General features: G+C 41.5%; 2 protein-coding genes across 6 annotated transcripts in view; one reads left to right on the forward strand and one right to left on the reverse strand.

The window, feature by feature from the left end:
* Positions 1–3,704: 3,704 nt before the first annotated feature.
* UFM1 (ubiquitin fold modifier 1) lies at positions 3,705–5,338 on the reverse strand. Its single transcript, XM_016225092.2, has 2 exons — positions 5,237–5,338; positions 3,705–4,799 (listed from the first exon to the last, which is right to left on the reverse strand). The coding sequence occupies exon 2, from the start codon at positions 4,652–4,654 to the stop codon at positions 4,397–4,399; it is 258 nt and encodes an 85-aa protein (XP_016080578.1). The 5' UTR covers positions 4,655–4,799; positions 5,237–5,338; the 3' UTR covers positions 3,705–4,396.
* Positions 5,339–5,847: 509 nt separating this feature from the next.
* SMAD4 (SMAD family member 4) overlaps positions 5,848–15,108 on the forward strand; it is a 47,107-nt gene continuing 37,846 nt past the window's right edge. For 4 of the 5 annotated variants that reach the window (XR_015714833.1, XR_015714832.1, XM_087819100.1 and 1 more), the window contains exon 1: positions 5,848–5,979. The gene's annotated coding sequence lies outside the window, so the exon portion shown is untranslated. Of the gene's footprint in view, positions 5,980–6,219; positions 6,376–15,108 lie in introns of those variants that run through there. The other variant, XM_016225093.2, reaches the window with a different exon arrangement.

Genomic DNA, 15,108 nt, shown 5'->3' on the forward strand with positions numbered 1-15,108 from the left:
TTTCCATTGCTTTTCAGAGAGAGTGGAGGGAAGAGAGAGAGAACCATAGATGTTAGAGACACATTGATTGGTTGCCTCTCCAATGCACCTGAACCTGGGGCTGGGGATCAAGCCTGCGACCAAGGTACGTGCCCTTGGCCAGAATCAAACCTGAAACCTTCAGCCTGCTGGCCGACTCTCTAACCACTGAGCCAAAACGGTTAGGGCTCAATCTGACATGTTTTATGAAGGTCACTCTGGCTGTTATGTTGAAAATAGACTCTAAGGAGCAAGATTGAGAGCCAGGAGAGCTTTTAGAAGACTCATCTAAGCATGAGAAGATGGTGGCTCAGAGCTGGGGGGGCAGTAGAGGTGGTGAGGGATACTCTAACTCTGGACTAGACAGGAGATGTAAAAGAAAGAGGGAAGTCCAGCATGACTCCAGGGTTTGGGGTTGAGCAACTTGAAGAATGGACTTCCAATCAACTGAGATAGGAAAGTTGGTGGGTTGAACAGGTTTGAGGAAGGATATTGTTCAGTTTGTGGCATGTTATGTTTGAGATGTGCAGAAGACTGCTGGGTATCAAATCTGGAGTTCAGAGGAAAGGTGTGAGCTGAAGATATAAATTAGGGAGCTGTCATCGTATATGATATGATTGAAACTCAGGAGACTCTGAGATCACCAATGAAATTAGTATAGATAGAAAAGAGAAGAAATCCAAGGAATGAGCCCTGGGACATTATAATGTTAAGAGGTGGAAGAAGAGATGGAATTAACAAGAAAGGAGACAGGAAGGGAGGGACCAGGGACAAAGGAAAAAGACTAAGAGGGGTCAGTTAAAATTAAGAAAGGTGACTCAAGTGATTAGCTATGTCAGCTGTCATAGACAGGTCAATTAAGAGAAAAATTGAGATTAAATCATTGAATTTAGGCAATGTGAAGTTTATTGTTGACCTTGACAAGAGTCGTTTTGATGGAGTGCTAAGGATGAAAGCATAAATGGAATGGGTTTAAGACAGGGTAGGAGAACCTCTCAGCTGAAAACCTAAAATATGCCACATGTAAACCTTGTGTGTTGTTACGATTTGATTATATGTGTTTGTAGTCTTACTGTATTTGGCATGTTTATAAACTTTATATAAATGTATCATATGGTATGTATTCTGCTGCTACAGAATGGGGGAAGTAGAGACAGTATAAAAACTCTTTTAGAAGTTTTGTTGCAAAGGAAGCAGAGAAATGGGGCAGTAGCTGACAGTGGAAGTGGGTCAAAGAGAAGATGTTGTAAGTCTGGAGAAATAGCAGCTACTTGTAAGCTCATGGGAGTGACCCAGTAGAGAGGGAAACATTGATAATAGAAGAGAGGGTATGATTGCTGGAGTGAAGGTGATGATTTTGATTAGGCCAGGCAAGACTGGGATCTGTTGCCTTAGCAGAGGGATTGGCTTTAGCTGGGAGTATGGAAAATTTGCCCTGTACTGGTGGGAAAGGTGAAGAAAAGGTTATAGGTGGTGGTCTGTGGCTATGGGTAGATGAGGTGGTGGGATACTGTGGAAGTTTTCATCCCATTGCTTCAATTTTCTCAATGAAATAGGAAGCAAGGTTACTGACTGAGAATGAGGAATGGGGGGAAAGAGGTATAGATTAGAGGACAGAAGAGGTATGAAATCCAGAAGAATGGAGGGAAGTAGGACTCATGGGCAGCACTAAGGGCCCACTGGAGGTTCCAAGTGATGAAATGAAAGTGAAACTAGTCAGTGTGATTGAGTTTTTCTGTAGTCACATTCAGGTGCATGGGTGCTGGGGTGGCGTAGGTGGAGAGCTGGCTTGAATCAGGACTTGGTCTAGCAAGCAGGACAAAGAGGGAGGAGAGTAAGGGGGTTGCAAGTATGTGCAAAGGAGTGATTGTAATAACTGGCCATGGGAAGGATGGGAGAAAGTGGCGCTGTGGGTTAAAGAATTGTTGGAGTTAGAGTGCTACAGGAAAATATGGAAATATGAGGTGGTGTTCAGAGTGTGACATGTTTGAAACTGTGATTATGAAGTTGCAGAGTTTGATAAGGTTCCTGTGATTATGCCCATGGGAGCAAGTGGTTGAGTTAGGGTAGGACAAGATCCTTGGAGGAGAAGTCAAGGAACTGAGAGATCAGGGTAATGAGAAAACCATCTAAGTATATATTTTAACCACCTAGGATTAAGGCAGAAGTGGCGCTGGAGTGACTGACAGAAAGTGGCGAAAAAATGAAGGGGAGTGAGAATAAGATGGGCAGTACTGGATAACAAGATTTAAAGCTGCAGGTTAATAGAGGGGAGAGAGGCGATGGTCTGGAAGCAATTTTGAGGAGCAAGGAGGACACCTACCTCACCTCCAGGCATAGGCTAAGGTGCTTATGGTTGAAAATACAGTTGCCACTACTTGAGAGGGAGAAGAGGAAGCAGTATCCCAGGGGTAAGTCAGGTTTCCTTTAGCAAGAAGGTGAAGCGAACCTGAAGAAAAATTCTGAGGTTAAGCTGATAGGGATTGTCATTCGCATAAATAAACGTGTGGTGGAGTCTAATGTGGCCCCGTATGATCCCCACCTCCTGGTGTTCATGCCCTTGTGTAGTCTTCCTTGAGTGGGAATGGGACTTGTGACTTGCTTCTGGCCAATAGAGTATGGCAAACATGTCAGGATATATGTGATTTCCTGTATGTGATTATGCTACCTAAGGTTGTAACTAATGTCTTACATTGATACTTTCCCCCTTGTTGGCTTTGAAGATGCCAGCTGCCATATTGTAAACTTCCCTACAGAGAGGGTCTCAAGTCACAGAACTGAGGGAGCCAGAAGCCAGCTAGAGACTAAGGCATTTAAGTTCTGCAGCCTGCAGGGAACTGAATGCTGCCAAAACCAGGTGAGCTGGGAAGCAGATCCTTTCCCAGTAAAACGTCACTTTGTGATCTTGCAGAGGACCCAGCTAAGCCATGTGTGGACTCCTGGCTCATAGAAACTGTGAGCCAATAAATTGTTGTTGTTTTAAGCTGCTGTGGTAATACTGCTGTACAGCAAGATTAACTAATACAGATGGGAATGGAAGAAGTTTAATTACAGCAATGTTATTCAATTCTTTTAACCCCAACTGAGGTGTATTGTCTAAGAATCACTTGTTGATCTATTATCAGATCACTTAGTTAGATCTTCCTTCAATTTTGTTGATAACAAAGAAGTGGAAACCGCCTGACTTACAAAAGAATTTATGACCCTTTAATTGAGGTAGTTTACTTTCTCAGCACAGACACCAATTCCTCAATTGTGCCTTTGAACTACCCTGGAGATCTTTACATGTTGGGTTAGTGCACCTTAGTAATAGGTGAGGCTTTTGACTTTTTTCTAAGGTGGGAGATAGTTTTGAAAGGGGATGCTATGTCTTCAGGCACTTTTTGAAGCTGAGAAATTTCAGAAAATAGTACAGATAGCTAAGGAAGATCTGGAAATGAATTCCCTTAAAACTAGTCTTGGAAAGGCTTCATGAACCCTGGGGGGTAAGGGAACACCAGCGAAGATGACAGCTTTACAGGCTTTCTGGTAGAAGAGGGAGGAGCCCAGGCTATGAGGGCAAGTAGGGTATGGGGCTGAGGGGTGGGGCACTGTGTGAAAGGTAGGAGGGGGAGTAGAGAGTTTTTGGGCCAAATGACTTAATAGATGACTTTATTTATTTATTTATTCATTCATTCATTCGTTCATTCAGCAAAGGATGATTCTACTTTATTTTCAATTCTTACCATTACAAGTACTGGATTCTGCAAGAACATAGCTAAAACTCTTTGATGAGGGATATCAATTTTACACATAGGGGCTACATAAATCCAATTTTTGGCTTTCTAATATTAAAGTTTATATGAACACATGAAGCTTGAACTTTAAAAATACCTAAACGTACAAAGTTAAGACAGTTTTCATTGACATGTTTATATCCTTTATCATAAACAGTATATAATTAAGAATTCAACTCTTTTTAAGTTGGCAAGTCAAATCCTGTCCGGTAACCTGCCAAGTATGATCCATAATCCTTTCAAAATTTTAACTTAGAGACAAATAGATAGATTCAGTAAATTTAATCTTCCAAATGTTCTCAGAAAGAATGATCAGAAGCATCCTTCAGTAATAAAACACAGTTGGATAAACCATTTACCCCAGATGAACTAACTAGCTGTGTGTGCTGTGGGGTAGCAATGAAAGACTAAGATCTTCTGTAACACTGGTACCCTCAATGCATAAGCATAACAAGGAGGGACACGGAGTCACCTTTCACTATTTCATCAACTGTTGGTATAGCATAATATTTTAAATGCCCGATTTCAGTTTTACAACAGCAATACCAATATTTACTTTGAAAGCAGAGGGTATTCACAACTTTATCTTTAAGTAGAGGATATTAACAGCTTCCAACACGATCTCTAGGAATAATTCGTAGTTCTGAACCATGCTTTAGAAAAACATTTCCAGCAGTCTGTGCAGGATTTATTCCTATTCCATCATTGGTAATAATAGCACTTGTGGCTGCAGGAACTTTAAATTCTTCTGCTGCAAACTTTAAGACTGCTGTGAAAGGTGTACTTTCGGGAACGCTGAGGACTTTGTACGGCAGCCGCGGGTCAGACGTCAGCGTGATCTTAAAGGAAACCTTGGACATGGTGGAGGCGGCCTGGGCGGCGGCCGGCGTCCCCCGGGAGTCCCACTTCCGCCGCGGCGGCCGGAGGTGTCCTCCCCACTCGGCAAGGGGTGACTGCAGAGCTGTGGGATGAGTCTTGGTGGCACCCCCTCAACGGAAGTATTTCCTGGTTGGGGGGGGGGAAATATATATATATACACATATACATATATATATAATTAGTATGTATTTTCTGAAACTTTTTAAATGCAAACGAAATGCATGCTTCTCGTAAAGATTTCAAGTAAAAGAAGCATAAAGTAAAAGGCCGCGTTTAGGCCTTTCCCTACCCAACAGGTGCCTCCCAACTCCCACATTCCGCCGGCATCTCTTCCCACAACCACCACTAACTTTTAGAAACACCTGGCCTGGCTCGCAAATGCTTGATTCCTTGACAAGGGGGAGTCCCGCGAATTTAAACGCCTTTGAACCTAGTGATCCAGATCTGGTGGAAAGGGAAGGAAGGTGCCGTCGTCACCAGTTTCTTCCCAGAGTAAACCGCCAGCTGTTACACGGAGGCCCTCAAAAACAAGGCCCGGATGATCTCGACTCATACTCACTCACCGGACGCCGAGCTCTCCCGCGCTCCTTGAGTACTTTTTCGCAGAGATGGCAATTTCTCCCGTGATCATTCCCTGCAGGCAGCCTCTCGCCCACCACCGCCGGGCAGCGCCGCCGTCCGGGGCCGGATCCCAGGCCGGGGCTCTGGGCCGCGTGAGCGCCGGAGCTTCTCGGCGGGCGCCTGCGCAGAGCGACCCTTCCGTCACGGCGGGAGGCGGGGACACACGGGAGAAAGGAAAGCTGCCCGGGGTGGGGGAGGAGGGGAAGAGGGGAGGAGGGGGGGAGCGGGGAAGGGCCAAACCCTGAAATTACCCGGAAGTGGTCTCCGCGCGCGCGCATGCTCAGTGTCCTCTCGACAAGTTGGCAGCAACACCTCGGCCCTGGTCGTCGTCGCCGCTGCGGTAACGGAGCGGCACGGGCGGCGGAGCCTGCGTTCGCGCCCTCCCGCTCTCCTTAGGAGGCCCTTCCCGCCCTCCCCTCGGCTCCGTGGCCGCCCAGGGGACCCGAGCGGGTGAGGGGAGCCGGGCGCCCCGCGAGAGGGCCCCCCGCGGCGGGGCGGCCCCTGAGTTCGAGGCGGCCCAGCCCGCGCGGGCAGCTGCGAGGCGCCCAGGAGGGGCGGCTTGGCCCGGACGCTTCGGGGTGGGGGCCGAGGAGCGTTCCGGGCCGCCCGGGGAGCGGCGGCCCGGTGCCCTCGCGGACTAGCTCCGGCGGGAGAGCGAATCTCCCTCGCCATCGCCCGAGCCCAGGTAACGCACCATGTCCCCTCCCCTTCTTCCCCCGGCCGGGCCCGTGCACCCCTCCCGCCGCTTCCCCGCCCGGGGCGGGCTCCCGGCGGCGGCGGGGAGCGCGCCGGAGGCCGGCGGTCCGCGCGGAGAGCGAACGCGGTCGCTTGACGGGCCGGGTCAGCGGCCCTTAGGCGGGTCGGGCCGGGCAGGGCCGCGGTGCCTCGAGCTCCGGGGTCCGTCCTCCGGTCCCGAGCTCCCTTCACAGTTTGTCGCAGAATCAAGTTAAACTCGGAGAGGGACTCCTGCTGCGGCCGCCGCTCCTCTTTGTTGTTCTTGAGGAGTTTCGCTGTCTGCTCGGGCCGAGCGGTCGAGTCGGCTGAAGTGTATTGTCTTAGGTGTCTAACAGAGTTAGAAATGGTTTGTCTCAATTTCTTTTCTTAAGCAAATTTTGTTTTCTCTTTGTCCCTTTTTTCTCTTCTTGGTTGTGTCATTCTAGTTTATATTCTGGCTTTGATTTGTTTACTTTCTGAGTATTGTGGGTGATGGCGGCATGTAGGAAACAATCTTAGCACCTAACTGACCCCCTATCGCACCCCCGCCCAGCCCCCAATTTTAAAAAAAGGCATAGTTTATCTTATTGCTAGGACTGCATGTACTGGGTGTGAAATGGATGTAGGGCGGTGGCTCTATCCCTTACCCCAAACTAGATTTTCAAAGAAATGGGTGTGTTTAGTTAACTTGAAAGGTTTCTTTGAGTGTATAGAGATGTTTTAAAAAACCTTCTTGAAGATTGATGGCCATTTTCACCCGGAGAATCCTAGTGAATTTTTAAAGTGAACGTATTTGTTTCTTATTAATTTATTTTGAATTTAGTTTCTTAATGCCTTTCGTTTTTGCACCGTAGTTTAAGGTGAAACTGCTGGTTATTTAGCATTAATAAATATAAGATAATGTGGGATCATTTTAATTACTTTGAATTGACTTTCTAAAGGCATGTAGTGTTGGCTAATTTTTGTTTAACAGCCTTTGACTTTTGACAGAATGAGCATCCTTTTAGTCTCCATAGCAGTTTGATTATTCGGGTGTTTAAAAAGTAGGTTGAGCCCTGGCCAGTGTACTCAGTGGTTAGAGCGTCTGCCCGCGCAGCAAAGGGTCTCGGGTTCGATTCCCAATCGAGGAACCTGGGTTGCAGGTTCCATCCCTGGCCCTGGTTGGGGCATGTGCGGGAGGCAGCCAATCCATGTGAGATAGATGTATCTGCCCCTCACCGCCTCCACTCTCTCTAAAAATCAGTGGGAAAAATCCTCGGTGAGGATTAACAACAAGAGTGCTTTGGGGGAAAAAAGTAGGTTGAGTACTTTTTGCTTGAAGAAACCATTTAGCCGTAATAGAAAATACATACTTTCAGAAATACATACTTTTGTAAAGTAGTATTATTTGGAACATTACATTTGAATGATTTTTATTGTGGATTTATAAATTGCCTTTGCCATGTTTTACTAAGACTAAATATATTTCAGTTGAAATACAGCATACGAAGTTCTAATGTGTAACTTTTCTTCTCTGCTAAGGATTATTTTCTCTTTTGGAAAGTTAGTACATGACATTTCAGGTTGTAAATGATTGGTATAATTAACATTTTAAAATATGATTTCTTATTAATGTTTCTTTGGTAATGTCATGATTTTTTGTTTTCTTAATTGGGTTTATTACAGAACAAATGTAATGCAGGCTCGCCAAGCATTTACGATTTGGAATATCTTTCGGTCTAAAAGTGGTGATGAATTATGTAGGTTTAACTTGTTGGAGTTAAAACTAAAAACTTTCTAGACAAAATTGATATGCCATTTTGTAAATCTGTTTATAGAAGTGACTTTTCCTTTGCTTTCCAGGTTTTTGGGAAAGTTGCTTTAAAGAGGTATTGCATCTTGTTTTATGTTTGAAGTGGGAATGCCCAAGTAGAAACTTCTCTGTTCAGCTAAGTGCCTTCATTTTAAATCTTGAGCTTAGGAAAAAACTTTAAATCAATTTCCGGTTAAATGAAAATTTGTGCTGAGAAAGTCATTTTGAAATTTTTCAGAGTAAGTTTGATATGGCTCATTGACCAAATGGCTATGCTGCTTGAAGGAATTCTCTTTATACTAGGAAGCAGCAAATCTTTGTAAAAACCTATACTTCAGTTTCTTAAACTACATTTTAGTTGAGATATATATACATTTGTGTGCGAATTCTTTATTATGCATTTCCTTTCAGATTCCTCTCCCACCCTACTCCCCAAAATTAAAGAGCAAGTATAAAACTAATTTATGCTGCCCTGTCACACTCCAGCTTTCTGGCTTAGGAGCTGTTTTTTTCCTGAGTGAGCTGGTGTTATAGTAACATCATTAGACAGTATTCTAATTGAGCTGTGAATTGCTGAGGCTTCTACTAGGGCAGTTAACCCTACAGGATCTGCTTCATTCACTATATTTAAAATGTGTATTTATTTATTTTACATTTTTAATTATTGATTTTGGAGAGAGGGAGAAGGAGGGAGGGAGAGAGAGAGAATGAGAGAAACATCAATTTGTTGTTCTACCTATCCATGCATTCATTGGTTGCCTCTTATATGTGCCCCAACCAGGGATCTAACCTGCAGCCTTGGCATATTGGGATGATACCCCAGCCAACTGAGCTACCCCACCAGAGCTAAAATGTATGTTTAGTCTTGCCTAAAATTTTACCTCTTTTGGTAAGAACATACATTATTTTTCTTATGTTTAAACAAATTTCAGTTCTATTTCATTCTCTCCAGTTCATTACTAACTTTTCATTTTTCATTCAGTGATTTTAGAGTGAATGTTTTTTTAAACTTTCTTTTTTTTTAATCCTCATCCAAGGATATTTTTTCCATTGCTTTTCAGAGAGAGTGGAAGGGAGAAGGGGGGGGGCAGAGAATGGGGGGAGAGAAAGAGAGACATTGATGTGAGAGAGACAGCAATTGGTTGCCTCCCACACGTGCCCCAACTGGGACTGGGGATTGAGCCTGCAACCAAGGTACATGCCCTTGGCCAGAATTGAACCCCGGACCCTTCAGTCCGTGGGGTAGATGCTCTAACCACTGAGCAAGTATAAAAGAGCAACTATAAAACTAATTTATGCTGCCCAGTCACACTCCAGCTTTCTGGCTTAGGAGCTGTTTTTAACCAGCTAGGGCTAAACATCTTATATTAGCCATTTCAGTGCTCATTGTACATGTTGGATTTCCTTTCTTTTCCCTAAAAGATTGTGTAGTTAGGCAGAGGGTTTTTATTTGTTTTGCTTAAGTGATGATTAATGGTGATAATCAGATAATATTAATCAGTTAATACTAATCAGTTTCAGTGGTTTTGTTATTTTCTACACTAAATGAAAGGAGGTTAACATAACAGAATTTAATTCAGTTTTGTTAAATTACCAGATTTGGGGCTTTTTGCTCAACAGTTGATGAAGATGGGATTGTTTTAAAAAGAGAAATTCAAACAGTTGACAAATATGCCTAGATAGTCATTTGAGTGACTTTCATTATGATACTGTTTGCATCATGATATGCCAAAACATATGCTTAATAATGTGTCAGATTTAGAATTTTTGGATTTTCCCCCCCTCATTATAAAATGTGTAATTTTGGTGATGGGAAATGTGGTTGAATTTCTGTTTCTCAGGAACAGAGTATTTTGTGTTATGTCACTTTGACACTATTACATGGTGTGATTGTCATCCAGGAAAATTTATTAACCATGAGAATGAATAAAAATGAAGGTAGTGCTTACCTATGTAAAACTAGGATAATAGGTGTTCAGAATCTTTTAAGTCTTGATTTTTTTGCTGCTGCAAATCACATCATAGGTAAGATAGAAAGCTACCAGAGACTGACTGTAACGAGTATCTTAATTTCCATTGGGTGACAATTGTAAATGCCTTTAAGCTCAAGAACTATATTTTTACATTTTAAATGAGAATTGTTTGCAGTCTGAAAAATTTATAACTGTGTGAGATTCATCTTTTTAATGTTTTTTTTAACTCACAAGTTTTAGGGCAGTGGTTCTCAACCTTGACTGCACTTTGAAATCCTTTGGGAAGCTTTATAAGACCCTGATGGCTGGATCCCACCCCCAGAAATTGTGATTCAATTGGCTTGGGATGTAGCCAGATGGGAGTCTGAAGTGGTTGAGCTATAAGGGTGCTCTAACTTTTAAAAATTTTTTATTTATTGATTGATAAAAGAGAGAGAGGGACAGGGAAGGGGGGAGAGAGACAGAGAGAGAGAAGAAAGGAAGGAAGGAAGGAAAGGAAGATCAATTTGTTGTTCCACTGATTTATGCATTCATTGGTTGCTTCTTGTCTGTGCCCTGACCCAGGATCAAACCCAAAACCTTGGTGTGTGGAGATGACGCTCTAATCTGCTGAGCTATCTGGCCAGGGCAGGGTCCTCTAACTTTTTTTGTTTTGTTTTGTTTTTTACTTTCACTTGTATCAACTTTACACACATTGCATATTGATATACATATGCACAGTCATCTCACATCGTAACTTAATGGGCCCCTTGAAGATATTGTCACATTTGTTTGCTTCCAAGTCTATCCCTTTATCTCTTTTGTCTCCTATTTTCTCCTTTCGTTTGAACTATCTGGTAGCAGCTTTTAGTAGGCTGTATTTCCTACGATGAGAGGTTGGTATATCATCACTATTCTAACTAGGAAGTTGATCTTTTAAAGTACTCTAAAACGCTTACTTGCGCTCCTTTTAGAGACTTTGTTTAGGTGCCAAAATTAGCATCTAAACTCCCAAAGGAACTTCGTCTTTATAGGGGTAATCTGTTTGGAAACCATAAAATTTTCCAGGCACCAATTAACTGGTCACTTCACTGGTTCCTGAGATGCAAGTTGCATTGATTTAGCTTTTGCTGTCAGGGTTTAACTTGAACACTGAGAAAGTTGCTAAACAAGCCCAACTAGTTAGTAGTTCTTTAGCGATCATTTGTGCGGGTAGCTTCAGTTCTCCATCTATATCACCTGAAGCACCAGTCTAAGAAGTTGCATCTCTGTCTCTGGAAGAGCTATTTTTAAAAAACGATTCTTTTTTCTCTCCCCACACCCCATTTCAATACAGATTCAGAATTGGGAATGAAGTAGAGGGGGCATGGGAGTCTGTATTATAAAAAAAGTACCTCTTGACTTTAAAGGCTTTGGATATTTTAGTATACTTATCCTATTGCTTCATTTGTTTAAATACAGTACAGCCTTTATTTTACAGTCATTGGTGCACTGGGGTAATTTACTTAAAATTCATCAACCCCCAGTTTGCATGTTTCAAATGCAAATCTTATTTATGATTTGAATAAAAGGACTGCTACTGAATATTTGTCTTTGTAGTAAGGTATGACTTCTGTATCTTAATGATGAATGTATATGCACTTCAGGCCTTTTTCAAGTTAAAATATATTTTGAAATGTAAAACTGAGTTAAGGTTATTTATCAGTGGTATTCATTAGTGAGTTCTAAAGCATTTGATATCAATAGATGGCCAGTCATTGTAATTGAATCATCTGGTGGAAGGATGACCGGAAGTAGTACTCAATGGGGTAAGATAAACCAGGAATCATTGTACATAAGCACACTAGGTACTCTTATGTCATAGATATTTCCTACTAAAATTAGTTGAAGGAAGAATCTTAGGTGTATGAATATGCAGCTGGCTAATAGTAAAGTGACATAACTTCTATGTAATTAGTCTTTTAATCAGTTGCATATATTCATGATACTATAAATTGTTTCACTATCTTTTTTGGTAATTTGTAAAGTGAAACGTGTAGAATGCTGTAGACTAGTGCCTTGTAAAACTGACAGCACCTCAGACTCCTAGAGTACTTTTTAAAGGTAGGGCTCCACTCTTAATATATACTTAGTAGGGCTAGGCTAACCTGCACGATATTCTGATACAGTCCCTTTTGAAAGAATAAGCTAGATGACTTGATGGTCTCCATCATTTAAAAGGTTTTATGAGATGTATTTTTCCATTATTATTAAAATTCATTAGTTTCCAATTTTTTAAAACGATGTTTCCCAGAGTGTGGCCCACAGATTCTGGGTTGGGGGGGGTCCCCATGACCCTTTTCTTTTAATAAAGCTGAGATGTTAATTTGCCTTTTTACCATGTGGACATTTGCACTGATGGTGAAGAAGCGGTGGTGGGTAAACTGTGGGCACCTCAGCGTGAATCAAGGAGTGGCACCAAACTGTATGAATCTGTATCGTGTTCCTCACAGCCAAACACACGTTAAGCATTATAAAAAAGGACAGTTTCACTTAAGAGTATCCTTGGTGAAGCAGTAAAAAGTTTTAATATTTAAAAACTACCCTGCAGTGCATATCTTTATAATACACAGTGTGATTAAATAAAAGCATGCATAAAGTACTTCTGCACATCAAAGTACAAGGTTTATCTTTAGGAAAAGCACTTGTGTGATTGAGGTGCAAGCTAAACTAGCTGCTTTTGTAAAAAACATATTTTTTTTTACTGATTTTTTTAGAGAGAGAAAGAGAAACATCAATGTGAGAGTAAAACATTGATTGGTTGCCTCCTGCACACGCCTCACCAGGGATTGAGCCTGCAGCCTCGGCATGTGCCCTGACTGGGAATCTAACTGGCAACCTTTTGGTGCATGGGAGGACGCCCAATCAACAGTTTCACCAGCCAGGACTAAACTAGCTGCTTTTTAATGGAACAGTACTTTTATTTTTATGTAAAAAAATGACTGATATATAAACCATACTTAGCAGATTTGGATATTTAGCAGGTAATTCTTGAAAATGAATGAAGAGATTGGTGATGATGTTAAGGTATGTGATTTAGAAAAAATGCATGCCTGTGTGTGTGTGTGTGTGTGTAAATAAAATAAAATGTTTCAACATTTGGAAGATCTGTATAACTCATTAAGCTAATATTTCCCCAAATGACCAATGCATGATGTTACAAAATCATGCACAGGTAGGAGATCCATTCAAAATACAATATAGACCAATGGATTTTTACATAACAGAGCCAGAAAATTCAATGATATGGATTCAGATTTCATGTTGCAACTAACCTTTTTTGTTTTTTTTAAATATTTCTTTATTGATTTCAGAGAGGGGGAGAGAGAGAAACATTAATTATGAGAGAGAATCATTGATGGGCTACCTCCTGCACGCCCCCTGCTGGGGATCGAACTCACAACCCAGGCATGTGCCCTGAGTGGGAATCCAGCCGCAATCTCCCGGATCATAGGTCGGTGCTCAACCACTGAGCCAAGCCGGCCAGGCGCAACTAACCTTTAAGAATTGCCATTTGTTGTATTTGGTGTTGAATAAAAGTTGAATATCCATTATCTTAAAAGGGCGTAAAAATACTCCTCTCTTTTCCAATTGTTACTGTGTGAGGCACATTTTCTTCATATACTTTAGCCAAAACAACATATTGTAACAGACTGAATGCAGAAGCAGATGAGAGTCCAGCTGTCTTCTCTTAAGCTAGACATTAAAGAAATTTACAAAAATGGAAAACGACTTCGTTGTATATTGGAAAAATTATTTTTTGTAAGACATTTATATTAACATAATTGGTTTATTTTAAATTAATTTAAATATTTAAACATTTTTAAATTTGTAATATGGTAGATGTCAATAGATGTAACTCACATAAACAAAGGCTGTTTGGAATTCTCAATAATTAAGAATATAAATAAGGGCACCTGGGAACAAAGTTTGACAGCTGCTCTTTTAAAGTAACTAGTTATTTGTATTATTGACAGATTGCTTCATTCCATTGTTTATGTGGTTTGTATTATATCACTGCTATTTCTAACAGTGTTGTTAATTTTTGTTCAGTTACTACATACTGAGAAACATGTGGAAGTCAAATTTAAGTAAAAAGGAAATTTCATTGGCTTGGTCTGGAAATAGAGCTGGTGTCTGAGTGCTGGATCAAGGTCACAACCAGCCAGTATCATCAGGACTCTATCTCTTGGCTTTGCTTTCCTTTCTTTTACTTTCTCAGGTAGGCTCACGGCTAACTATTCCCAGCGCCAAGTCCAGCAGAGAAAGAGCTTTTTTTCCCTCTGCAGTTCCATCAGAAGTCCTGGAGCTGTATCATTGGCCTGACTTGGGTCCTCTCTTATCTTTGAAACAACTAGTATGGCTAGGCAGTGGCTTTGGTTAGTCAGGCTGGGGATTGTCCCACCTGCCCAGATGGGGAGATTCTCCTTTGAAAATCAGATTACTGTTACAGAAGGGGAAATATATGCTGGCAGGTATTAACTAGAGGACTTTGTTGATTCTTTTTCTTCTTCCTTTCTTCTTTTTTGTTAATCCTCACCCGAGGATGTTTTTTCCATTGTTGTTTTTTGGTTTTTTTAGGGGTTTTGTTTTTGTTTTTGTTTTTTTTTAGAGAGAGTGGAAGAGAGGGGAAGAGAGAGACGAACATCAATGTGAGAGAAACACATCCTCCCACACTTGCTGCACTTACTTGCAACTTAGGTACATGCCTTTGACCAGGAATTGAACCTGAGATGCTTCGGTGCATGCGCCAACGCTCTGCCAATTCTTTTTTTAACAACCTCTGAGTTATCCAGAAAAATGTTAATTTTTAAATAAGATTCTTTAAGGTGAAGCTGATATACCAATATGACATTTATTTTAATTTGTATTGAATTTATTGGAGTGACACTGGTTAATAAAATTATATAGGTTTCAGGTGTACTGTTCTATAATTCTATAATGCATCATCTATATATTGTGTGTTCACCACCCAAAGTCAAGTCTTCTTCAGTCACCTTTTATTGCCCCTTTACCCTCTTCTACCTACCTCTAACCCCTGTCCCTCGGGCAGTCACCATGCTGTTGCAGTATGACATTTAAATCTAAGACCTATGGATAAACAAGCACACCTCTAAATTTGTTTCTTGTAGTTCATCTTAAAAGTGATCACAAAAGCATTCTGATTATATTGTTCACATCTCAGGTTTTTATAATCATTAATACCTGTGTCTGTAATCCTTTGTGCTTTTGGAAGTTTTTCTTTTGATGAATCTCAACTCTTGGATGTTTTTCTGTTTGGAATCTAGGCTGCAACTTGTGCTGCAGGCTGTTGAAC

Source organism: Miniopterus natalensis, chromosome 7 (assembly GCF_054644295.1).
Source record: "Miniopterus natalensis isolate mMinNat1 chromosome 7, mMinNat1.hap1, whole genome shotgun sequence".
Taxonomy (NCBI): domain Eukaryota; kingdom Metazoa; phylum Chordata; class Mammalia; order Chiroptera; family Miniopteridae; genus Miniopterus; species Miniopterus natalensis.

Coding starts and splice junctions, on each gene's coding strand:
- UFM1 (XM_016225092.2), bottom strand. CDS start 4,654: ATGTCCAAGGTTTCCTTTAAGATCACGCTGACGTCTGACCCGCGGCTG.